Source organism: Pollachius pollachius, assembly GCF_949987615.1.
Source record: "Pollachius pollachius genome assembly, chromosome: 2".
Taxonomy (NCBI): domain Eukaryota; kingdom Metazoa; phylum Chordata; class Actinopteri; order Gadiformes; family Gadidae; genus Pollachius; species Pollachius pollachius.
In genome coordinates, this window is record NC_136935.1 from 52,378,564 (window position 1) to 52,403,081 (window position 24,518).

The window sequence follows — 24,518 nt, forward strand, 5'->3', positions numbered from 1 at the left end:
TTATGTAAAACTTACTTTATTCCTAATGTGTCAGAGAAATATCATATTGTACATACTCTAGGGTTGGAAAATATTAATTCCTTTAATTAAAAATGTTTTCAGATCTAAGGAGAAAAAAATAAGTCTAGAACATGAAAATACTCATTCATATATTCAATCAATGTTGTAAACCAAGTTTGTAAGAAAAAAAAAAAGGAAACTAGGGTATAAAAACCCAACAATTAGTTGTTAGGAACTTGCCATGCAATACCCCCTAATCATCAAGTATATTCTGTTCAAGTCCTCTGCTGGTACAAGTTTGGATTTACTATAAAATAAACTACTGGGTGTAAAGAAAAGCCATGTTTTAGAATACAGACTTAAGGAAAGCTCCTACAAGGAACCTCTCAGTTAGCTCGTTGGGCTAGCATAGCTCTGAATGTTCATAAGCACACAAAACACCAGATGGCAACAGTTGACACGTGTGGTTAATCAATCATAGAAGAGGAATTCTCTGAACACAGTAAAATAAAAGACAACTTCTCTATTCATATAATCAATCCGTCCGTCACATTTAGTCAAATGTCGCATTTCAGTGAGTGAGCGCGATCGTTTCAGAGTACTATCACAAAACTAAGTAATCTGAACCGATTCTGAGTATATATTTCTCTACTTGATACCGTCTGTTAACTCGTTCTATGAATAATTATATAGATACTGATTGAGCATGGACACATTCTCTCGCCAACTGAATGCTGCACAGTCGTGTGATTTCCCTTTCTTCGCCTAAAATCAACATTAATCTGAAAACTGAAACACCACAAATAAACATGACCCAAAGTGCAGAAGGGACATAAAGACACTTCATTAAACTCCTGGAATAAAATAATAAAGAGAATTAAGGACACCTTTGTGTTTTGTTGCATACAGTATATTATATATTTGATAGGAAGATATACGAAAACAAAAAAAATGCAAATCAAATTTTCCCAACTCCAACGTACGGCAGTTATGTCTTCAATTTTGTTTGATATCTGGCCACACACACACACACGCACGCACGCACGCACACACACACACACTTCAAAAAAAGCAAGCATGTCATTGCTGTATGCAGGGGCGCGGCCTGGCGGGGAAAAGTGGTTCTGATTCTAAGGGCCAGCCCAACGCAGCACGGCCCACGGCCCGCGGATGGCAGTTAATAATATAATATATTATTGCCTTTATTTTTTTTTTTTTTAAATGTCTTGAAATGTTTTTTGTTTTGAAAAAACAGTCGATAGATGTTGGGGGGTGGGGGGGGTGGGGGGGCTCAAAATTAGAATCTTTCATAGGGCCCAAAATTCCTGGCAGCGCCCTTTACTGTATGCACGTGTGCATATATTATTTCAAAATAATTAACAGAAAATAATAATCAATGGGATACTAACCAATGATAATGCACCCAAACAGAATAGTAATTTTAGGATCTCAAGCCATTGAACGTTCTTTAACAAAATGTGTGCGCAGGTTTGTAAAACGTAGGGTTTCTGAATCACAACTCAAAAATTGGTTGTCTGACATGCAGGTTAGAAATATGTGGAATGACTCTTCTAGAAAACAGTTATCTGGAGCAAAGGAGTACCTAATACCGCCGTGGTGTCCAGGACCGCTTGTTGCAGACAAAACCGCCCTTCGTGATTTATCTAACTTTATTGTAAGGAGGGCAGGCCTCTTAACGACCTAAAGATGATTGGTCAAGCCAAAATAGAGCTCTAAAAAACGAAATCAAACTCTAAAAAACTAAATGAAGCCTCACTCTAAAGAGTTCATGGTTCCTATGTAGCTTAGCTGACTACAGAACACGGTAGGATGTGCTCCTATCTCGTCGAGGCTCACGTTGGCGTCAGGAACACGTCTCTGACCAGCGTGGGCTGCCCTTACAGTAGCCCTACGGTACACAGTTTACAGCCGTACTGTACTCCTTACAGTAGCCTTACAGTAGCCCTACTGTACATACAGTTTACAGCCGTACTGTACTCCACGGCTGAGAGCCCCACCGGGGGGGGTTGTCTCCACGGTGGCGTGCAGCAGACCTTCTCGTTAATCTCGTTGTGGAGTCGGTGTTCCACACCGATGCCCATGGCGTCGTTCTGCCCAGAGTCGCTGGGAGGTACAAAGCGCCGGAGCTCCATCAGGATAAACTCACATTCTAACAGTCTACTGGCAGAGGACAGACGGACAGACACACATTCTAACAGTCTACTTTGGCAGAGAACAGATGGACAGACGGACAGACGCTGACGAGAAGCTTTGTGTCGTCGGTCCGTCTGGTTGGACAGCAAGCCGTCCAATCACAGGACGGGACTCAAAGGACTTAAAACAAACGAATAGAGACTGTGCTTCTCTCGTCCTCTTTTAAAACCGCAGCGAGGACGACCGGGGGACGGGTGTCAACGTGAACACACACCGCCTGGGGGCTCGGTCCAGGTAACACACGCCTTTCAGTTCAACAGGATCTCTAGATTTCAAGACAGTCCGCAGTCCGCTCACTTTAACCTCATTCCTCCTCTTCCTCCTCCTCCTCTCCTCCTCCTCTTCCTCTTCTTCCTATTCCTCCTCCTCCTCCTCCTCATCGTCGTCTTCGTCGTGGCAGTGGGTGATCTCCTGGGGGGTGTGGGGGAACAGGTTGGGCGGTTTGATCTCGCTGACGGAGCGCGTCAGGTGTCCGCGCTTGCAGTCCCCGTCCTGACACTCTCCGCATGGCGTGCGGTTGCGCGTGGCGAGGGGCGACTCCACGTCGAAGTCCACGTGGGCGTGCTCCACCGTCGACTCGTGGGGCATCTGGGGGGAGCAGCAAGGAGACAGAGAGGTCAGGGGTTACCTCCTGGTGGTGAATCTGAGAGGGAGGAGCCTTAGCGCGGAGAACCCTGGGAGAGAGCGAGCCCGGCGCGGTCGACTCCGCCGACCGTGTGTGGACGTGTGTGTGAACGTGTGTGTGAACGTGTGTGTGGACGTGTGTGTGAACGTGTGTGTGAACGTGTGTGTGGACGTGTGTGTGAACGTGTGTGTGGACGTGTGTGTGGACGTGTGTGTGGACGTGTGTGTGGACGTGTGTGTGGACGTGTGTGTGAACGTGTGTATGGACGTGTGTGTGAACGTGTGTGTGGACGTGTGTGTGGACGTGTGCGTGAACGTGTGCGTGAACGTGTGCGTGGACGTGTGCGTGGACGTGTGCGTGGACGTGTGCGTGGACGTGTGCGTGAACGTGTGCGTGAACGTGTGTGTGAACCATCGTAAATCGCTTTGGGTAAAAGCGTCGGCTGAACACCCTCAATGTAAAATGTAAAGAGTTGTTTCCGGTTGAACTATGAATTATACATTTTCCAGTCTATGCATTGCGAGTCCCGACGCCCGAAGCTTAAATTATTATTAAGTTTATGTGTCAGCAAATATCAGCCGGAGAACGATGAACCGAAATTTGCTGCTCGCATGAGCGTTCCACCACGCCACTGGCGTTCCGGGAGGGTCAGCCTTTGCTGCGTGTGTTTTGGGTCGAGAAGTTCCCAAACCGTTCTTTCCTTCCCGATACCGATACAGATTCCTGACCTACTCCTGAGTATCGGCCGATACTGAGTTTATACCGATACAGACTGTAGCATTTTGACTGCTAACAACACTTCTAATTGAAGGGTTCTCTTACGATGACCGTTACTTACTCAATTACTGTCCATAATTACTTTTTCACAACTAGCTAATTTATATTTATAATCAGAAATTCTAATGACACGTTTGTACTCTTGTAGTTAAGCGTGAGAACCATGTTTTTCCAACTTGGCAGCTCGAACGCAGGTAGGGCGGAGATGACGCGTTTCCCGTTTCGACTTTCCCCCTCGGACCACTAATGACCGCAGCATAACGCCGTTAGTGTTTGATGTTCTCTGTGTGTTCAACGAGTCATGTGATGAGATCGGATCGGCCCGTAGACGCGGCGGATGCATGTTGGCGGTACGATCCTGTATTGTAGGCCGTATGGGAGGATTAGCTCAGGCTCTGCTGCGCCGCGGCGGGGCACTCGGCCGTCCACCAGCTGACCTCTCTGCTGTTGAACCACTGAGCCCGCGGCCGCTGACCTCCTGGGGGTGGACACTCTTCAAGCTTCACTGCTTTAGCAAACCCAAGCACTCCCTGACAGGACCGTCGGGTCATCAGGTTTGAAAAAGGGCATCGTTTAAGGCTTGTTTTTTTCCAAAGCACTCTCTCTCTCTCTCTCTCCCTCTTTCTCTCTCTCTCTCTCTCTTCCTCTCTCTCTCTATCTCTCTCTCTCTGTCTCCTGTTGTTCTGTCTCTGTGTATCTCCATATCTGTCCCTCCTGTCCTCTCTTTTTCTCTCTTTCTCTCTCTCTCTGTCTCTCTCTCTCTCTGTCTCTCTCTCTCTCTCTGCCTATCCCTCCCCTCCTGTCTATGTCTCTCTCTCTGTCTTTACGTCTCTCTCTCTCTCGGTTTCCATTCTAACTGAGTTGACATAAAATCGGCAAAAGAAAATGCAAATGTGTGCGTGTTTCTCCTCCACTGCCGTTATGTTAAAGGTCAGGACTTGGGTCATCAAGATAAGCGATAGGTGGCGCTGTTTCTCCATCGGGGGCATTTTACCACTGCAGAGTGAGATGATGTCATTAAGAGAGCAGCAGTCAGACCTCAAACCAAGGAAAGGGAGTGAACATGTGTGTTTTTGTGCGTGTGCACATGCGTGTGCGTGTGTTTGTGCGTGCGTGCGTACCCACCAGCACGTGCGAGGCCCTGAACAGGTAGCTGAAGGGGTAGTACAGCAGGTTGATGAAGGAGGCGGCGTAGAGGTCGGCGTAGCGCATCACCTGGGAGGCGAACAGCGTCTGGCGGGATCCGCTGCGGAACAGGCTGCCCATCATGCCGTAGCACATGTCCATGTCATGGGTCACCCTCTGGGGAAGGACCGGAGACGATGAACCCACAGCCCATACCGCGCTTTATAACCTGCTCACACAGCTTCACAGTACTGCCTCTCATTCATGCACACATTCACCCATTCATGCAAACATTCAGACCCCGACAGCGGAGTCAGCCCCCCAGGGCGACAGCCAGCTGGTCAGGAGCAGTCGGGGGGGGCGTCTCGCTCAGGGACACCTCGACACTCCGGGGATCGGAGCCGGGGATCGAACCAGCACCCTCTGGTTACCAGCCGACCCGCTCAGCCTCCTGAGCCACACGCCGCCCCCAACGCTCTGTCACATCCCCCAGACTCAGCCCTCATCCAGAGGTTCCCTGCTATGGGAAGGTTTTGGGTCGTTTACCTTCAGGGCGCATTAAGTGCCATCCCTGACCTTGTCTGTGGGAACACTGGGACACCAGACCGACCAATCACGTGACCGGGGCGATCTGGTGTATTTTGGGCGGAGGGGTTTGATATGGGGGGGGGGGGGGTTGTCAGGTTGTTTATATGCGCGCTATCTAGGGACTCCTGGATCAAGCCTCAAAGCGTCCTGTCAGCCCATAAACACGTCGTCGGGTGCAGAGGAGGATCTCTCAGCAGCCCCCCACCCTTCTCATCGTATCTTATATGTCCTGGCACTTAATGTACACACTCATTGTTTGTCGTACTTCCTTGTTATAGTACTTAGTTGTGCAGCATCTTATCCTATCTGTGTTGTGTTCGGGGAACGGGTTTACCTAGTGATGGTTAGTGCTTGGTTCCACAGAGATATGTTGTTGTTTCTCTGTCTTCTGACTAATGCACTCACTGTAAGTAGCAGTGGTTGAAAGCGTCTGGTAAACGCTCTGACTGGTATTGAGTATGAAGGAGGGATCCCCCCGAGGCCTCTGGGCTCGGTATGGGGGCGGGGGGCTGCATCCAGACAAAACTGCTTTCTAAAAGTTGTCTTTGCGATAGCTTCTTAACTCCCTACAGTCTTGTGTCGCTAGACCTGCGTCTCAAAATAGCATGTTTTAAAACGAACCGTACAACGAGGGAAAACGTGATGAGGTAGAGCGGTCGGCTGGTCACCAGAGGGTCGCTGGTTCAAGTGTCCAGGTGTCCCTGAGCGAGACGCCGGGGTGAGTGTTTTAACCAGGTTGTTTTTTACCGTCAATCGCTTTGGGTTAAAGTGGCTGCTAAATGGCCTTAATGTAAATGAATTGTTGCATTTGTTTGGATTCCTTCAGACAAAAGTTGAGTGACGGAAGAGTTCTCCTGACCAGCGGGCTGCTGCCTCGACGCATAACGACGTGTCACTAATATCTACAGCCTGGCAAACGGCTTATAAAGGTGAAGTGTTCAGAGAGCAGAAGAAAAGTGTTGCACTGGAGAGAGAGAGCTTGGCCAGGGGCAGAAAGTGTCGTTCTACAAGTGATGTTTGCGGTTTTGCGTATCGCAAACATGAACTCCAATAAGCCCAACCTAGGTTTCCCAGTAGTGAGTTCAAGTTCAGTGGAATGGAGTGATCTGGTCGTTAACTAGTCCCGTCCCAGGGCGGAGTGATCTGGCCGTTAACTAGTCCCGTCCCAGGGCGGAGTGATCTGGTCGTTAACTAGTCCCGTCCCAGGGCGGAGTGATCTGGTCGTTAACTAGTCCCGTCCCAGGGCGGAGTGATCTGGTCGTTAACTAGTCCCGTCCCAGGGCGGAGTGATCTGGTCGGTAACTAGTCCCGTCCCAGGGCGGAGTGATCTGGTCGTTATCTAGTCTCCGTACCTTTACTCTTCTCTGGATGGCGCTGATGTCCGGCCTTTCGTTGCTGCTGCTGTCCAGGTGCCTGCAGACGAGAGGAGCAGCTGAGACCGGAGGGGGGGGCTATACAGGCTATAAATAGACGGATGTCAACCTGCTTATCAGACAGCGAGGCTGGGGTCATTACAACTGGACTTTACCCTGTGTGCTCTGGAACGCAGACCCGTACAGGGGACACACACCACACACACACACCACACACACAAACCACGACACACCACACACACACACACACCACCACACACACACCACACCACGACACACACACCACCAACACACACACACCACACCACCACACACACACACACACACCACGACACACCACCATACACACACACACACACCACACACACCACCACACACCACCACACACCACCACACACACACACCACGACACACACACACCACACCACGACACACCACTACACACACACCACCACACACACACACCACCACACACACACCACGAAACACACACCACACACACACCACACACATCACACACACCACGACACACACACCACCGACACACACACACCACACCACGACACACACACCACACACACACTATCACACACACACACACCACACACACCATACACACCACCACACACACCACCGACACACACACACTCGCGGACTAGAGCCGGTCTGAATACTTTGGGTTGGCTGAGAGGGGGGGGGGGGGAGGGAGGAGAGGAGGAGAGGGAGGAGGAGGAGGGAGGGGAGGGAGGAGGAGGAGGAGAGGGAGGAGGAGGGAGGGGGGAGGAGGAGGAGGGAGGGGAGGAAGGAGGGAGGAGGGGGAGGGGAGGGAGGGGAGGGAGGGGAGGAGGCGGGAGGGGAGGGAGGAGGAGGGAGGGGAGGGAGGGGAGGAGGCGGGAGGGGAGGGAGGAGGAGGGAGGGGAGGAAGGAGGAGGGAGGAGAGGGAGGAGAAGGGAGGGAAGGGAGGGGAGGGAGGAGGGAGGAGGAGGGAGGGGAGGGAGGAGGAGAGGAGGGGAGGGAGGAGGAGAGGAGAGGAGAGGAGGGAGGAGGGAGGAGAGGGAGGAGGAGGGAGGGAGGACTGGGTGGGCCGGTCAGTCTCAGGACTCACTTATAGAGCTCTGCCAGGAAGACGTCGAGACCCTGGAGCTCCTCAAACAGGGCTGGAGAGAGAGAGAGAGAGAGAGAGAGACAGAGAGAGAGAGAGACAGAGAGAGAGAGAGAGGGAGAGGGAGGTAGAGAGAGAGAGAGAGAGAGAGAAAGAGAGAGAGAGAGAGAGGGAGAGGGAGGTAGAGAGAGAGAGAGAGAGAGAGAGAGACTGGTGGTAAGTTCACCTGCAGGCTGAAATCACCCTGACACCCCAGATACACTCTAAAACACTGGAAGGCAGTCAATAATGCAGCGTGTGTGTGTGTTTGTGTGTTTGCGTCTCACAGCTCTTGTCGGTCCACACGTGCAGCTCCTGAGCCAGCTCGGGGATCACCAGGAAGGTCCTCCAGCCTTGCCTCTTCTTGGATTTCAGGATGTCCCCGAAGATGTGGTCCCCGATGTACACGATGTCCTTCCCCTTGGCCCCCAGCAGGTCACACACCATGTCAGAGGAGCCTGGGGCGAGACCAGAGAGAGACCAGGGCGAGACCAGGGCGAGACCAGGGCGAGACCAGGGTGAGACCAGGGCGAGACCAGGGTGAGACCAGAGTGAGACCAGGGTGAGACCAGAGTGAGACAAGAGGAGCGGAGCGAGACCAGAGGAGCGGAGAGAGACCAGAGGAGACAGAGCCGGCGCTTGTATTTCCTTCTTGGCAGACGAACTGCATCTCTAAAGCGCTGTTCTAACCAGGGGCCACTCAAAGCGCATTACGATACTGCCTCACATTCACCCATTCATGCACACAGCAGCCAGGGGGGGGCGTCTTGCTCAGGGACACCTCGACACTCGGCTAGGAGGAGCCGGGGATCGAACCAGCGACCCTCCGGTTACCAGCTCTACGTCCTGAGTCGTATGCTGCTCAAGAGACAAACTCAGGCGTCTCCTAACCCTGGTCCTGGGTCTGCTCCTTAATGGACCAGGATACTCCCACTTAAAAACAGTCCTTAGCATCGTGTAGCATCTTACCCTAGCTGTCTCTGTTGTGTACGGGGAATGGGTTAACCTAGTGATGGTTAGTGCTTGGCACTTGGTCCTATGAACATCCTTACTGTACCTACAGAGATATATTGTTGTTTCTCTTTCTCCTGACCAATGTACTTATTGTGAGTCGCTCTGGATAAAAGCGTCTAGTAAACTCCCGAATGTAAAGGATACACTATAGTTTAAGTGTCAAAGAGTTAGAGTATAGTTATCACAGATTCCTCTTTGAAAACCGGCCACTGAAATGGAGTGAGTTCATGTGTTCACTGCGGGTGAGGGCAGCAGGAGCGTGACTGTGTGGGTAATGAAGGGGTGAGGTGTGAGTGAGTGAAGGACTCACCCCCAGAGTAGACGATCCCGTGCTGCAGGGGCCCGGTGTAGGTCCCTATCTTCAGACGGCCGGTGGTCTGCAGCGGTGGGAGAAACCATGTGGTTCATTATAGGGGGGTGTTGGGTCGATACAGAACAGTGAGACTCAAAACACATATACACTCAACAAACGACAGAAACAACTCGAATTTGGTATTTTATATCTGTACAAACGTTATCGTAATAGTTTGATTTATAGTGTTCTGTAGAATCACATTTGATGATGATGATAAATATATGTCCACATAATGGTAAACTTCGGGACTATGGTCTCCTCATGGGGGCGGGACTCGGTCTCCTCATGAGGGCGGGACTATCTCCTCATGAGGGCGGGACTATCTCCTAAAGGGGCGGGACTCTGCTCCTCACCGTGTCCACCTGCCGCAGCACCGTCCCCTCTCCGAAGAACAGCGGCTTCCTGGCGTCCACCAGGATGAGGTCGAAGTAGGACTGCCAGGGCCGGTGGGCGGAGTCCTGCTATGGGACACAAGGGTCAGTCTGCACCACGGCCCCTCCCTCTTAAAGGGCCAGTCTGCACCACGGCCCCTCCCTCTTAAAGGGCCAGTCTGCTCCACGGCCCCTCCCTCTTAAAGGGCCAGTCTGCACCACGGCCCCTCCCTCTTAAAGGGCCAGTCTGCACCATATATACATATATACAGTAATACATATATAGTACAAACAAAGGGTCAGACGTGCATCACGTTACCTTCGGCCCGTGGGAGAAGTCAAACAGGTAGGTCATGATTTTCTGAGAAGACGGGGCAGACATACATACGTTACTAACTTCATCAAGTGCGTTAAGAATGGGTTAAAGCTTGTGTGTTTGAGAGCCATAGATTGCTCTACATTACTACCCCTGCGGCCCGTAAGTGTACTGAATCTGGCTCATTACTGCCCCTGTGGCCCGTAAGTGTACTGAAGCTGGCTCATTACTGCCACTGTGGCCCGTAAGTGTACTGAAGCTGGCTCATTACTGCCCCTGTGGCCCTTTAGTGTACTGAAGCTGGCTCATTACTGCCCCTGTGGCTCGTAAGTGTACTGAAGCTGGCTCATTACTGCCCCTGTGGTCCTTTAGTGTACTGAAGTTGGCTCATTACTGCCCCTGTGGCCCGTAAGTGTACTGAAGTTGGCTCATTACTGCCCCTGTGGCCCGTAAGTGTACTGCAGCCAGCTCATTGATTGAACTCACGTCAGTGTACTTGTAGTCGCTGTTGGTGGCGAGGAAGACTTTGGACACCTCGTTCATCCGGCTCAGGAGGAGGGACAGCTTTGCCTGGGAAAGAAGGAAAGACGTCACATCTTGGAGTAAATTTCCCGATCCCTGGAAGAGGCAGTAACCCTACCTCCATCCATTCATCATAGAGAACACGTTTCAGGATTGAAGACATTGTTGACCAGGAGATATACTCACGTCTTTAACCACATACTTCTCCAGGTTCTCTAGGGTCTTAGACTTCAGCGTGCCCTGTATCACACACAGAGAGACAGACAGACAGACAGAGAGACAGACAGACAGACAGACAGACAGACAGACAGAGAGAAAGAGACAGAGACACAGACAGACAGACAGACAGACAGACAGACAGAGAGTGAGAGAAAGAGACAGACAGACAGACAGACAGACAGACAGACAGACAGAGAGGGAGAGAGAGGTAGAGAGAAATTGTTCAACAGCTGTAAAAGTCATAAAAGTCCTTTTTTGTGTGTGTTTGGGTGACTGTGTGAATGCGTGGGAGTTGTTGAATAAACCTGCCTAAACCTGCCCTTTATCACCCTACCATACGTACACCGGTTAGGGAGGAACACAAGCTTTACATTTTGGGCATTTAGCAGATGCTTTCATCCAGAGCGACTTACAATAAGTACATATGTCGGAAGAAGAGAAACAACAATATATCTCTGTCGGTACAGTAAGGATGTTCATAGAACCAAGTGCCAAGCACTAACAATCACTAGGTTAACCCATTCCCCGGACACAACAGAGATAGCTAGAATAAGACGCTACACATTGCTAAGTACTGTTTTTAATTACCAGGACGAACACCATACAATAAGTGTGTAAGAGGCCTGTGAGGGTAAGGACGGAGGCTACAGGTTTTGCCTAATCCAGGCCGAACCAGTGAGGTCTGAGGTCTTCAGCCTGTGGACCAGTGAGGTCTTCACCCTGTGGACCAGTGAGGTCCTCACCTTGCGAACCAGTGAGGTCCCTACCTTGTGAACCAGTGAGGTCTGAGGTCTTCAGCCTGTGGACCAGTGAGGTCCTCACCTTGTGAACCAGTGAGGCTGAGGTCCTAACCCCCTAACCCTCATTGGCCTAGAGGCTACTCAGGCTCAGCCAATCAGCGCCCTACCTTGGCGTGGACCCAGTCGACGGAGTCGCGGACGTCCTGGAACATGCTCTTGAAGGACATGAAGAGATCCCCGTCCTTGAAGCCTGTCTCACAGCTGAGGAGAGGTACAGACACACAGCCGTCGGAGACGCCCATCTTTACAACGCGGCGGACATTTGCTTTTTTGTGTTTTTCTTTTTCTTTTTCTATTTTATCTTTTTTTTCAAACATGACATTTAATTTGGTCTATGTTTTTTAAACGGGATGGCCTTCCCTTGTTGGTACTGTCGCCAGCCAAACAGGAAGTCCCCCTAAAAGACCAACAGCCAGGGTCAGAGACAGCAGGACATGCGGCCGCACACTGCACATCACACAGCAACACAATCACTGGCTCCTCCTTCACTAACTCCTTAACGCTGACGCCATTAGCATCGCACAGCAACACAATCACCGGCTCTTCCTTAACTAACTCCTCAACGCTGAGTCCATTAGCATCGCGCAAAGCTCCGTCCTATCATCTCTCACCCTGACGACGGAGTCCGGGAGTTTAGCAGAAAAGTAAAAAGAAGGAAACTGCGCTCTTGATATAATTAGTCTTAATCATAGTCCTTATTATTATAATTAGATATTGATTAACCACGTTCATATAGGAGGAAAGATAGGGCTACGAGTGAACGTTTGTTACAGATGTCTTCAGACACGTTATTAGCCGAGGTTATCGGTTTGAATAGTTTAACCATGCCTTGCTCCAGGGCAGACTGTTTCAGGGCAGGCTGACGGTTTCGTTTAGAACGCGTTACAAATGTGTTGTGCTGTGCTTCTGAGAGTTCCTCACCTGGCATATCGATCACAGTGGGAGAAGAAATCCACTAAACATGCAAACAGGTACGTCTCTGTGAAGGGCAGAGAGGAAGAGTTAACCCTGAGCATCATCGTCATCATCATTGTTGCTGTCACTCCCACCTCCACCACCACCTCCACCTCCACCTCCACCACCACCACCACCACCACCACCACCTCTACCACAACCACCACCACCTCCACCACCACCACCACCACCTCCACCACCACCACCACCACCACCATCCCCACCACCTCCACCACCTCCACCACCACCACCACCTCCACCACCACCTCCACCACCATCCCCACCACCACCACCGCCCCCCCCCGGTCGGTCCCTCGGTCACCTGGCAGGTTGAACAGAGTGTTCAGGATGTAGAACCTCTCCGTATCGTCCCTCTGGATGAACTTATTGGGGTACAGCTCACGAATATCAGGGCTGAGGAGAGCAGAGAGGGAGGAAGAGAGGAGAGGAGGGGAGGAGAGGAGAGGGAGGAGAGAGAGGAGGAGAAGAGGAGAGGAGAGGGGGAGGAGAGGGGGAGGAGAGGAGGAGAGGAGAGGGGGAGGAGAGGGGGAGGAGAGGAGGAGAGGAGAGGGGAGGAGAGGAGGAGGAGAGGAGGAGAGGAGAGGGAGAGAGGAGAGGAGGAGAGGAGAGGGGGAGGAGAGGAGGAGAGGAGAGGGGAGGAGAGGAGGAGAGGAGAGGGGGAGGAGAGGAGGAGAGGAGAGGGGAGGAGGAGAGGAGGAGAGGAGAGGATGAGAGGAGAGGGGGAGGAGAGGGGGAGGAGAGGAGGAGAGGAGAGGGGAGGAGAGGGGGAGGAGAGGAGGAGAGGAGAGGGGAGGAGAGGGAGAGAGGAGAGGGAGAGAGGAGAGGAGAGGGGGAGGAGGGGAGGAGAGGAGAGGGGGAGGAGAGGGGGAGGAGAGGAGAGGGGGAGGAGAGGGGGAGGAGAGGAGGAGAGGAGAGGGGGAGGAGAGGGGGAGAGGGGAGGAGAGGGAGAGAGGAGAGGGAGAGAGGAGAGGAGAGGGGGAGGAGAGGAGGAGAGGAGAGGGAGGAAGAGAGGAGAGAAGGGGAGGAGAGGAGAGCAAGAGGAGAGGAGGAGAGGAGAGGAGGAGAGGAGAGGGGGAGGAGAGGAGGAGAGGAGAGGGGAGGAGAGGGAGGAAGAGAGGAGAGAAGGGAAGGAGAGGAGAGCAAGAGGAGAGGAGGAGAGGAGAGGGGAGGAGGAGAGGAGGAGAGGAGAGGGGGAGGAGAGGAGGAGAGGAGAGGGGAGGAGAGAGAGAGAGGAGAGGGAGAGAGGAGAGGAGGAGAGGAGAGGAGAGGGGGAGAAGGGGGAAGGAGAGGAGGAGAGGAGAGGGGAGGAGAGGGAGGAGGAGAGGAGGAGAGGAGAGCGGGAGGAGAGAGAGGAGGAGAGGAGGAGAGGAGAGGAGGAGAGGAGAGGGGGAGAGGAGGAGGAGAGGGAGGAGGAGAGGAGGAGAGGGAGGAGGAGAGGGAGAGGAGACAGAGAGGAGGAGAGGGAGAGAGGAGAGGGAGGAGGAGAGGGAGAGGAGAGGGGAGCGAGACAGAGAGCAGAGGAGAGGGAGATGTGATGAAACCTGATGTGGTTTCAAACCCCTCACACAGGCTTGTATGAAGGCCAGCTCAGTCTTGTTAGCTTGTGTGCTAATGCTTGTTCTTGCGGACTTGGGGAGACTGGGGGAGACTGGGGGAGACTTGGGGCCGCTCACCCCCGGAGGAAGTTGAACCCGTGCACGCAGACCAGGATGTTTCCGTAGGCGTCGACCTTCAGCAGGTTCCCGTACATGGTGTCGAACACCAGGCCCCTGGAAGCACAGAGCAACACTCATCACTGGTCAGGGTCATCAGGGTCCCACCAAAAAACATTCCTTGGTATTATAATTATTATTTTATTCCTGACTTTTGTGACTCAAAATATGTAACAATTGGCAGGCTTGTAGAACTCGTAAAATGAGTCAAAGGGATTAAAAGGATGGGCAAAAATCACCCATAGTTGGCGCTATAACAAGGCCTGGAAGTTCAGCATTTCAACAGGCCACCATCCTCTTTAGGAAGGTACAATAGGCCTGAAACTTGGTACACACGCATCGTCCGTCATGATGAACAACCATTTATTATGACTAATATTATTATCAAAGAGGACACATACAAACGCAAATAGCAGGTCAAAACACCACATCTCTGCTTATGTAAGCCAGAAAGAAACCCCTCCCACCCCCCCTCCCCCTCCTCCTCCTCCTCCTCCTCCTCCTCGCCGTTGTGATGCTGACCTTGTGGGGAAGGACGGGTCGTACACGAAGCTGAGCAGCTCCTGGGGGTATCCGATGGACACCATCCTCTCCACCACCAGCTCGAAGCCCAGCGCCTCGTACTCCGGGGACTTGTACACTGGAGACAGAGGAGAGCTCCGCCGTTAGACACCTAGCGCTTTAGCTTAGCATCGAGCGAAAGAGCTCAGCCGTTAGACACCTAGCGCTTTAGCTTAGCATCGAGCGAAAGAGCTCAGCCGTTAGACACCTAGCGCTTTAGCTTAGCATCGAGCGAAAGAGCTCAGCCGTTAGACACCTAGCGCTTTAGCTTAGCATCGAGCGAAAGAGCTCAGCCGTTAGACAACTAGCGCTTTAGCTTAGCATCGAGCGAAAGAGCTGTACCGTTAAACACCTAGCGCTTTAGCTTAGCATCGAGCGAAAGAGCTGTACCGTTAAACAACTAGCGCTTTAGCTTAGCCTCTAGCGAAAGAGCTCCACCGTTAGACAATGTAGCTTTTTAGCTATGCATCTAGCGGCACAAAGGAGAGTTACTCATATTGTTACATTCAGGGCGCTTTTATCCAGAGCGATTTACAATAAGTACATTTGTCAGAAAAAAGAGAAACAATAATATATCTCTGTCGGTACAGTAAGGATGTTCATAGAACCAAGTGCCAAGCACTAACCATCACTAGGTTAACCCATTCCCCGTATACAACAGAGATAGCCAGGATAAGATGCTACACAATGCTAAGTACTGTTTTTATGTAGCAGGACAGACGACACACCATAAGTTGATGCAGGGGTGTGAGGTGGGCAGGGGGGGGGGGCTATGCAGGGTCCAGTGAACTCTGATATTACCGATATCTGACGCTTGACGCCACACCACTTGTTTCTGATGTTGATGGTAGCTGAATGTTGCTTATGTCATCGCCGCGTGACACACGCACACACACACACGTGGCTGCAGGCCCTCTCCCCCCCCCCCCCCCCCCCCCGGTACCTGCGACCACGCCCGCATGCAGAGGCCAGCCGACCCCCCCGCCTCCAGCCGTCAACACAGAACCTGATCCACCGGGGTTCAGAGGCCCTGCCTCCGACCTCTGACCTCCGACCCCTGACCTGTGACCATGCAGGTCATTGTTTGAGTCATGGTTAGAGGTCAGAGGTCAGGGGTCAGACGTAGACCACAGAGATTAAGGGTCAGGGGTCAGAGATCGCCCCCCCCCCCCCTCTCCGTGGAGGGCGTGGCCGTGGACCAGCAGAACAATAGAGGGACGATCCCGCGTTGTGACAGGGCGATGTCAGACGGTATTAATACAGACTGCAGAGGCTGGGGGGGGCTCGGGGGACAACATCACCCACACAAACATTCACCCCCGGGGGGGGGGGGCAGCAGCGCTGAGGGAATCAGTCAGCATCTGAGTCCTCTGGCAGGGCCCTGAGAACGCTCTCTGTTTACTATTGCGGCGTGTGCGTGTGCATGTGTGTTTGTGTGTGTGTGTGTATGTGAGTGTGTGTGTGTGTGTGTCTCTGTGTTTGTGTCTCTGCGTGTGTCTCTGTGTCTAGAACAACGTTCACTCAGTTGCTGTACATGTGTAATCTTTGTGTGTGTGTTATTTATAGTTGCATGCGACCGGCGATAAAGATAGATGTGTGTGGGTCCGGGACGGTATAAGCCTTAAAGCCCGCGACTATTTCTGCCCAATGCTGGAGCCCCCCTCTCTGAGACCCCCCGACCTCTCTCTCTGTGAGACCCCCCTAGACACCCCCCTCCCTGAGAACCCCTCTCTCTGTGACCCCCCTCTCTCTGTGACCCCCCCTCTCTCTGTGACCCCCCTCTCTCTGTGAGACCCCCCCCTCTCTCTCTGAGACCCCCCCTCTCTGGTCCCCATGCCGGCCAGCAGAGGGGCTGGCTCTGAGCCAGGGGCCAGCTGGACCAACCAGAGCTCTCCGTCCTTCCCTCCTCCTCCACCTCCTCCACCTCCTCCTTGCTCTCCCAACTCTTGAGCCTCTACAAAGAAACCTATTTTGGGAGCCTTTCCCGTGAAGTCACCAATCCATCCCGCCTCTCTCTCCGTCTCTGCCGGCTCACTGGAAGAATAAACAACCAAACCTCGACCCTGACCTTCAGTGACCTCGCCGCAGCCGGGGTTCTGATTGGTGCACAGAGCGAACATTGTTATTAGGATTATGAGGATAAGGATGTAGAAAGGAGAGGATTAACATTCTGTTTGCTCCTGGCGTGTCCTTGATTCTTCTAGATGCTTCTTCTAGATTCTTCTAGATCATCTACTTCCGGGGTGATGAGGGGAATTAAATCTCCCATGATCCTCCGGTGGAGTCCTTTGAAACGACGATACAGTTTGATGGACGTTTCTGTTTAATAATCAGACAGTAGAACTGAAGTCCAAAGAGACACTTTAGTGGCGGCCATCTTGGTTGTTTAAGAAAAGGCCTCAGCCGCTCCCATTTGCCTCTCTTCTGTAAGATGATCGCATTCAACCCGCCCTTATCAGATAAACGGTTGTGATTGGACCGCTTCAACTCTGTCTGTGCAGGAGGTGAGAGGACCGGAGACCAAATTCATCAATCCTGCAAATGCCAGGACATGAGCTGTCATCACACACACACACACACACACACCCCTCTACAATGTGTGTCTGGAGGGGCAAGCTCTGCAGGCTCACTCTGATCGCTGTGTTTGGGGGGGGGTAATCAGAGCCTACTGTCAGCGGGGTCGATGATTCACACCCCTGTCGCACGGGCAAAGCATGTCTTTCACCCCTTTCGACGCAAGGTAAACAACTCAACCCTGTAGAGGACGTATCCTACACAGGAGAGGACCTCCTATTCCTAGACACAGAGCAGTCAGGGGGGGGCGTCTCGCTCAGGGACACCTCGACACTGCGCTAGGAGGAGCCGGGGATCGAACCAGCAACCTTCCGGTGACCGGCCGTCCCGCTCTACATCCTGAGCCTCATGCAGGGAACGCAGCCTGGAGTCTGAGGGTGAGCCGGCCGGTCGGCCATGTTGTCAGCCCACTCCGTGCTTGGAACGTGAGTCCAGGACACGCCACGAGGAGTGGAGCGAGGGGGACTCTGGACGGGTTTGTTCCTGTGATCTTCACATCATGTGAGGAGTGGGGTTAGGGGAACCTTTGGATGGGAGGGTGCTGGTTTGAAGCCCGGGCTCAGCAACGGGTCAAAGCCCTGCGAGACATGTTCCAGAAGATAACCACGTGATGACCCTCTCTAAACTCGCTGAACTCCCCCTCAGAGCACCCAGCCGCTACGCTAGCTCTCTATGAGCTACATGAGCTACGCTAGGTTGCTACGAGCTAAATGAAATCTTTGAGTTACTTATAGTTGCATTCGCACACACTGCAGTCTAACATACCTGTGTTTTTAAATAAAGAGAAATTTAAAGTGTTTCTAGACTGAGTTACCGAGAACAGACCAAAGAACCACAGCGGGGGGAGGAGGGCAGAGAAAGCTCTAGAAGGAGGGCAGAGAGAGCTCTAGAAGGAGGGCAGAGAGGGCTCTAGAGGAGGGCAGAGAGAGCTCTAGAAAGAGGGCAGAGAGAGCTCTAGAAGGAGGGCAGAGAGGGCTCTAGAGGAGGGCAGAAAGAGCTCTAGAAGGAGGGCAGAGAGCTCTAGAAGGAGGGCAGAGAGGGCTCTAGAGGACGGCAGAGAGAGCTCTAGAAGGAGGGCAGAGAGCTCTAGAAGGAGGGCAGAGAGGGCTCTAGAGGAGGGCAGAGAGAGCTCTAGAAGGAGGGCAGAGAGGGCTCTAGAAGGAGGGCAGAGAGAGCTCTAGAAGGAGGGCAGAGAGGGCTCTAGAAGGAGGGCAGAGAGGGCTCTAGAAGGAGGGCAGAGAGGGCTCTAGAAGGAGGGCAGAGAGAGCTCTAGAAGGAGGGCAGAGAGGGCGCCAGAGGAGGGCAGAAAGAGCTCTAGAAGGAGGGCAGAGAGCTCTAGAAGGAGGGCAGAGAGGGCTCTAGAGGAGGGCAGAGAGAGCTCTAGAAGGAGGGCAGAGAGGGCTCTAGAAGGAGGGCAGAGAGAGCTCTAGAAGGAGGGCAGAGAGGGCTCTAGAAGGAGGGCAGAGAGGGCTCTAGAAGGAGGGCAGAGAGGGCTCTAGAAGGAGGGCAGAGAGAGAGCTCTAGAAGGAGGGCAGAGAGAGCTCTAGAAGGAGGGTAGAGAGGGCTCTAGAAGGAGGGCAGAGAGGGATCTAGAAGGAGGGCAGAGAGAGCTCTAGAAGGAGGGCAGAGAGGGCTCTAGAAGGTTCCTCACAGCCAGGACCGACATGGACACCGGATGCACGTCGGTGTAAATGTTAGCACCAACTAATGAGCCCATAAAGAGGGACAGCGGCCGACCCTAACCCTTCCTGCTCCTCCCCTCCTATTGTCCTGGTCCTCTACTCTACTCCTCTGCTCCTTTCCTCCTCTTCTTCTCTCCTCCTCTCCTCCTCTTCTCCTCTCCTCCTCTCCTCCTCTGTTATTTCAGAGGCTCGTTGGTCAACATGTGATCGGAGTCCGGCTCTGGGAGGTTCTGCTCTGGGAGGATCTGCTCTGGGAGGTTCTGCTCTGGGATGATCTGCTCTGGGAGGTTCTGCTCCCAGGAGGTTCTGCTCCCAGGAAGTTCTACTCCCAGGAGGTTCTGCTCTGGGAGGTTCTGCTCTGGGAGGTTCTGCTCTGGGAGGTTCTGCTCCCAGGAGGTTCTACTCCCAGGAGGTTCTGCTCTGGGAGGTTCTGCTCTGGGAGGTTCTGCTCTGGGAGGTTCTGCTCCCGGCTCAACGCTCGCTTTGTTTAGGAGAGAGAACTGATCGAGACGTCGTCTGGCGGTTGAGTTCGTCGGCCGTGAGTGAGACGTCAACACGCTGTAGACTATTGTAGCGCTGGGTAGGAACGAAGGCAGCAGCCTGAACACCAACCAGCCAGTCAAAGGGTTGGTTACAGTGAGCTGTACACTATTGTAGCGCTGGGTAGGAACGAAGGCAGCAGCCTGAACACCGACCAGCCAGTTAAAGGGTTGGTTACAGTGAGCTGTAGACTATTGTAGCGCTGGGTAGGAATGAAGGCAGCAGCCTGAACACCGACCAGCTAAAGGGTTGGTTACAGTGAGCTGTAGACTATTGTAGCGCTGGGTAGGAACGAAGGCAGCAGCCTGAACACCGACCAGTCAAAGGGTTGGTTACAGTGAGCTGTAGACTATTGTAGCGCTGGGTAGGAACGAAGGCAGCAGCCTGAACACCGACCAGCCAGTCAAAGGGTTGGTTACAGTGAGCTGTAGACTATTGTAGCGCTGGGTAGGAAGGAAGGCAGCAGCCTGAACACCGGCCAGTCAAAGGGTTGCACAGCGAATGGAGTGCTGGGGGGAGCTCAACACAATGAGGGCTAGCGCATCCTGCCATCAACACATGGAGATGTTCCTCTCCTGGTGGAGGGAGTCCATTGTGTCTGAAGTATTTTAAAATTGAAAAATCTCCAAACCCCATCGTTGCAGATTGCATTTCTCTTGCACTTAAAAGTAGTACTTAGCATCTGTACTGTGTAGCATCTTACCCTAGCTGTCTCTGTTGTATACGGGGAATGGGTTAACCTAGTGATGGTTAGTGCTTGGCACTTGGTTCTATGAACATCCTTACTGTACCCACAGAGATATATTGTTGTTTCTCTTCTTCTGACAAATGGACTGATTGTGAATAGCTTTGGATGAAATTGCTGCTAAATGCACTCAATGTAAGTGTAAAAGTAGATCTCGAGGATTCTAAGCGATACTGAGAAGATGTCTTCCCTGCGGCAAAGAACCTGAACCCATTCAGCCGCTGTGGACGCTGCTGTGTCCACACTAAGGGCCGGCTCAGTCGTCTAGCGACCACCGAGAATAGAGTGTGTGTGTGTGTGTGTGTGTGTGTGCGTGTGTGTGTGTGTGTGTGTGTGTGTGTGTGTGTGTGTGTGTGTGTGTGTGTGTGTGTGTGTGTGCTTACCTGCTAGAGTGTAATCCATATCAAAGCCAAAACACTTGATCTTCTCCATGGCGAGACTCCGGTTCACGAACACCCTGCAGGAGCACAGTTAGGGTTTAGGGTCAGGGGTCAGGGTCAGGGTTTAGGGTCAGGGTTAAGGGTCAGGGTCAGGGGTCAGGGTCAGGGTCAGGGGTCAGGGGTCAGGGTCAAAGTTCTTCCTTAGCTTAGCTTAAACATACGTTATGTAATGTTCCTTTTGCTGAGTCAGCTTAATTGAGATTCAGAATTGAAACGGCAGCAAATGAAAACGGTAAATAAGTAAGTACCTTTTTCTGATTTGTTATATGAAAATGGCAGCAGATACCCGTCCTGTTTAGACCCGAGCCGGTCCACTTTGGGGGATTCGATCCAGACCATACCTGGCTGATACTAATTAAAGCATCGAGAGTCGAGGCCCAGCCTCCAGTATGGACATCGACCTCATCCACTCACGCACATTCACATTTATCAGACACTTTAGTCCAAAGAGACTCACAATAAGTCCATTTGTCAAAAAAGGAGAAACAACACTATATCACTGTCGGTACAGTAAGGAAGTTCATAGAACCAAGTGCCAAGCAGTAACCATCACTAGGTTAACCCATTCCCCGTACACAACAGAGACACACACACACGCACACACAACCATCATGATCAACTGTCCTGTAAAAGCTCTTAAAGTCCTCTGAAAGAGAGCAGACATACCTGGCAGCGAGGCCGTAGTGAATGAGTTCCCATTTGGACCCAGTGCAAAGGGGGCGCATCGTAGGGTTGATTAAATCTTAACACACTTTGTGATGATCTTAGCTGGGCTCCAGCAACACACACCTCATCCATGAAGCTAACACAACGCAGCGCATCCATTACGCTAACACAACACACACACACACCGCGGCCTACTTACTATTCAACACATTTCTAACTTGTTGCAAAAAATGGGCATTCCGCGTCATTCTGTCTCGTCTTTTGTCAGTGGGGGAGGGGGCCGGGGGTGTTTTGTGCGATGGTGTTTGCCAGCTCTTCTCAAAGACTTCCAGAACAATCAGAAGCCACATAGAATCAAAACAAGCTACAGCAGAGCTCACAGTGGACACGACACACACAGGTACTTTAGAGGAGGCTCACACACAGGTACTTTAGAGGAGGCTCACACACAGGTACTTTAGAGGAGGCTCACACACAGGTACTTTAGAGGAGGCTCACACACAGGTACTTTAGAGGAGGCTCACACACAGGTACTTTAGAGGAGGCTCACACACAGGTACTTTAGAGGAGGCTCACACACAGGTACTTTAGAGGAGGCTCACACACAGGTACTTTAGAGGAGGCTCACACACAGGTACTTAGGACCCCAACACAGGCTGACCGGCTTATTCTCATACTCCTAAAGAAGCCAGACTACAGACTGCAGGGTGTAAAGACTGTGTTCCCTGAAAACCACCGCCACCACCCCCTCCACCTCCTCCACCACCTCCTCCACCACCGCCACCACCACCATCATTAATTCCACCACCACCACCATCACCATACCACCAGTGTCCGTGGAACAAGGGGTTCACTGGGTTCACTGGGTTCCCTGGTTTCAAGGGGCCGGGGTAAAGCTGCTGAACGACGGCCCGTCCGGCTCGCAGGGCCCAGCCTGTGTTGACCAAGCGGGCGGACCGGGAAAGGGGTGGGGCGTGGGAGAAGATAGCGGGGTTGACTTTGCTCCCAGCTGACGGCAGCACAGCCTCAAATAGCTCTGTGGAGACGGGCCGTCCCCTAGCAACGGCCGACAGCTGTGCAGCGCTCTGCCCAGTGGCTCACTGTTACCACGGAAACACTCTGACCTCTGGGACGGACAGTGACCTCCAACACTGACCTCTGGGACGGACAGTGACCTCCAACACTGACCTCTGGGACAGACGGTGACCTCCAACACTGACCTCTGGGACGGACGTGACCTCCAACACTGACCTCTGGGACGGACAGTGACCTCTAACACTCTGACCTCTGGGACGGACAGTGACCTCTAACACTGACCTCTGGGACGGACGTGACCTCCAACACTGACCTCTGGGACGGACGTGACCTCCAACACTGACCTCTGGGACGGACAGTGACCTCTAACACTCTGACCTCTGGGACGGACAGTGACCTCTAACACTGACCTCTGGGACGGACGTGACCTCCAACACTGACCTCTGGGATGGACGTGACCTCCAACACTGACCTCTGGGACGGACAGTGACCTCTAACACTGACCTCTGGGACGGACAGTGACCTCTAACACTCTGACCTCTGGGACGGACAGTGACCTCTAACACTGACCTCTGGCACGGACAGTGACCTCCAACACCCTCAGCGTCGTCGGGGGGGTTAGGGTTGTCTCTGACAGAGATTATCAATTCATGGTCACACACACACACACACACACACACACACACACACACTGACACCTGTGAGCCCACACACAAACGCAAGCATCCACACACGCAAACACACACACACTCGCACAGACACACACACACACAGACGTGCGCGCGCGCGCCTGCAAGCCCACGCACACACACACACGTTCACACACACACACACAAACAAATATTTACGGAGACAAACGTGTGCAAATACACACAGAGAGGTTCCAGACCGCACAGCCCGACGGACCGGTTATCAGATATCTGGACGCACGTCAGTCTCCCTCATAACTCGTTCATAACTAGACCATAACCCGGTCATAACTCGACCACAACTTGTTCATAACTCGTTCATAACTCGACCATAACTCGTTCATAACTCGTTCATAACTCGGTTATAACTCATTCATAAGACGTCAAGGAGATCAAAGAATGTGAACAATCCTCAGTGTTATACTATCTATCCCGCACCCCTAGTCCCTAGCTCCTAGCCCCTAGCTCTTAGCCCCTAGCCTCTAGCCCCTAGCCCCTAGTCCTCAGCCCCTAGTCCCTAGCCTCTACCCCTAGCCCCTTGCTCCTAGCTCCTAGCCCCTAGTCCCTAGCCCCTAGCCCCTAGCCCCTAGTCCCCAGCCCCTAGTCCCTAGCCTCTACCCCCTAGCCCCTACCCCCTAGCCCCTAGCTCCTAGCCCCTAGTCCCTAGCCCCTAGCCCCTAGCCCCTAGCCCTTACCCCCTAGCCCATAGCCCCTAGCTCCTAGCTCCTAGCCTAACAGGCTGTCTCAGAGAAGAGAATAAAGTGGGGCGACTGAGGCCCCACCTGCCAGCGTGTTGTTAGCTTACTGTAACTGATAACGGGAGAATGGAACGAGGCAGAGTTCACTGTTACCCAACCCAGAGCCCCCCCCCCATCCTGCCAGCCTTATCTTATCTTATATTATCTGGGTGGGAGGACAAAAGCTTGACAGGACGTATGGAGAGAGGAGTCTCTGAGCCGACCACTGACTCATTTAACTGGGAGTGATCACGGCCACGACCGGATCTCCTCTCGGAGGGCAAGGAAACACAATAAAAAGGATTCTTATCGCTGGGTGACGAGGCAGCAATCAAGCGGGTAACGGCCGTTCACTAATCAATCAGTGTCTTTACCGAAGAAAAGCAAGTAAACGGACGCATTACTACCGTGCTTTACAACACTGCCTCACATTCACCCATTCATGCACTCATTCCCCCCCCGACGGCGGAGTCAGCCCCGCAGGGCGACAGCCAGCTGGTCAGGAGCAGTCGGGGGGGGCGTCTCGCCATCTCCTGCTCCATGGAGAGGACCACCAGGGGGTTGACTCTGGACTCCAGTGAGGACCACCTCGTGGACTCTACCTGTGGTAGGGCTCCCTCCTGTACTTCTTCATGGCCAGGCCGTCCATGTTCGCTGGCAGGTCTGCATTCTTCTGCAGCCTGTCGCTCCAGGAGGTGGTCATCGTGGAAACGCGTGGAGCC

At 52.8% G+C, this 24,518-nt stretch overlaps 1 protein-coding gene across 5 annotated transcripts in view; it reads right to left on the reverse strand.

Annotated features, from left to right (window-relative positions):
• The window catches only part of LOC307071204 (cytosolic purine 5'-nucleotidase), a 42,740-nt gene continuing 18,222 nt past the window's right edge, over positions 1-24,518 (reverse strand). For 4 of the 5 annotated variants that reach the window (XM_079730135.1, XM_079730134.1, XM_079730131.1 and 1 more), the window contains 17 exons: positions 24,399-24,517; positions 20,613-20,686; positions 14,650-14,767; positions 14,089-14,184; positions 12,717-12,808; positions 12,362-12,419; positions 11,548-11,641; positions 10,608-10,661; positions 10,386-10,469; positions 9,903-9,944; positions 9,566-9,673; positions 9,168-9,234; positions 8,131-8,301; positions 7,808-7,859; positions 6,682-6,742; positions 4,742-4,918; positions 1-2,802 (listed from right to left, as the gene is read on the reverse strand). In XM_079730135.1, coding sequence (XP_079586261.1) covers positions 2,569-2,802; positions 4,742-4,918; positions 6,682-6,742; positions 7,808-7,859; positions 8,131-8,301; positions 9,168-9,234; positions 9,566-9,673; positions 9,903-9,944; positions 10,386-10,469; positions 10,608-10,661; positions 11,548-11,641; positions 12,362-12,419; positions 12,717-12,808; positions 14,089-14,184; positions 14,650-14,767; positions 20,613-20,686; positions 24,399-24,499 — 1,683 coding nt within the window. In that variant the 5' untranslated portion in view covers positions 24,500-24,517 and the 3' untranslated portion in view covers positions 1-2,568. The remainder of the gene's footprint in view (positions 2,803-4,741; positions 4,919-6,681; positions 6,743-7,807; positions 7,860-8,130; positions 8,302-9,167; positions 9,235-9,565; positions 9,674-9,902; positions 9,945-10,385; positions 10,470-10,607; positions 10,662-11,547; positions 11,642-12,361; positions 12,420-12,716; positions 12,809-14,088; positions 14,185-14,649; positions 14,768-20,612; positions 20,687-24,398; position 24,518) is intronic. The other variant, XM_079730136.1, reaches the window with a different exon arrangement.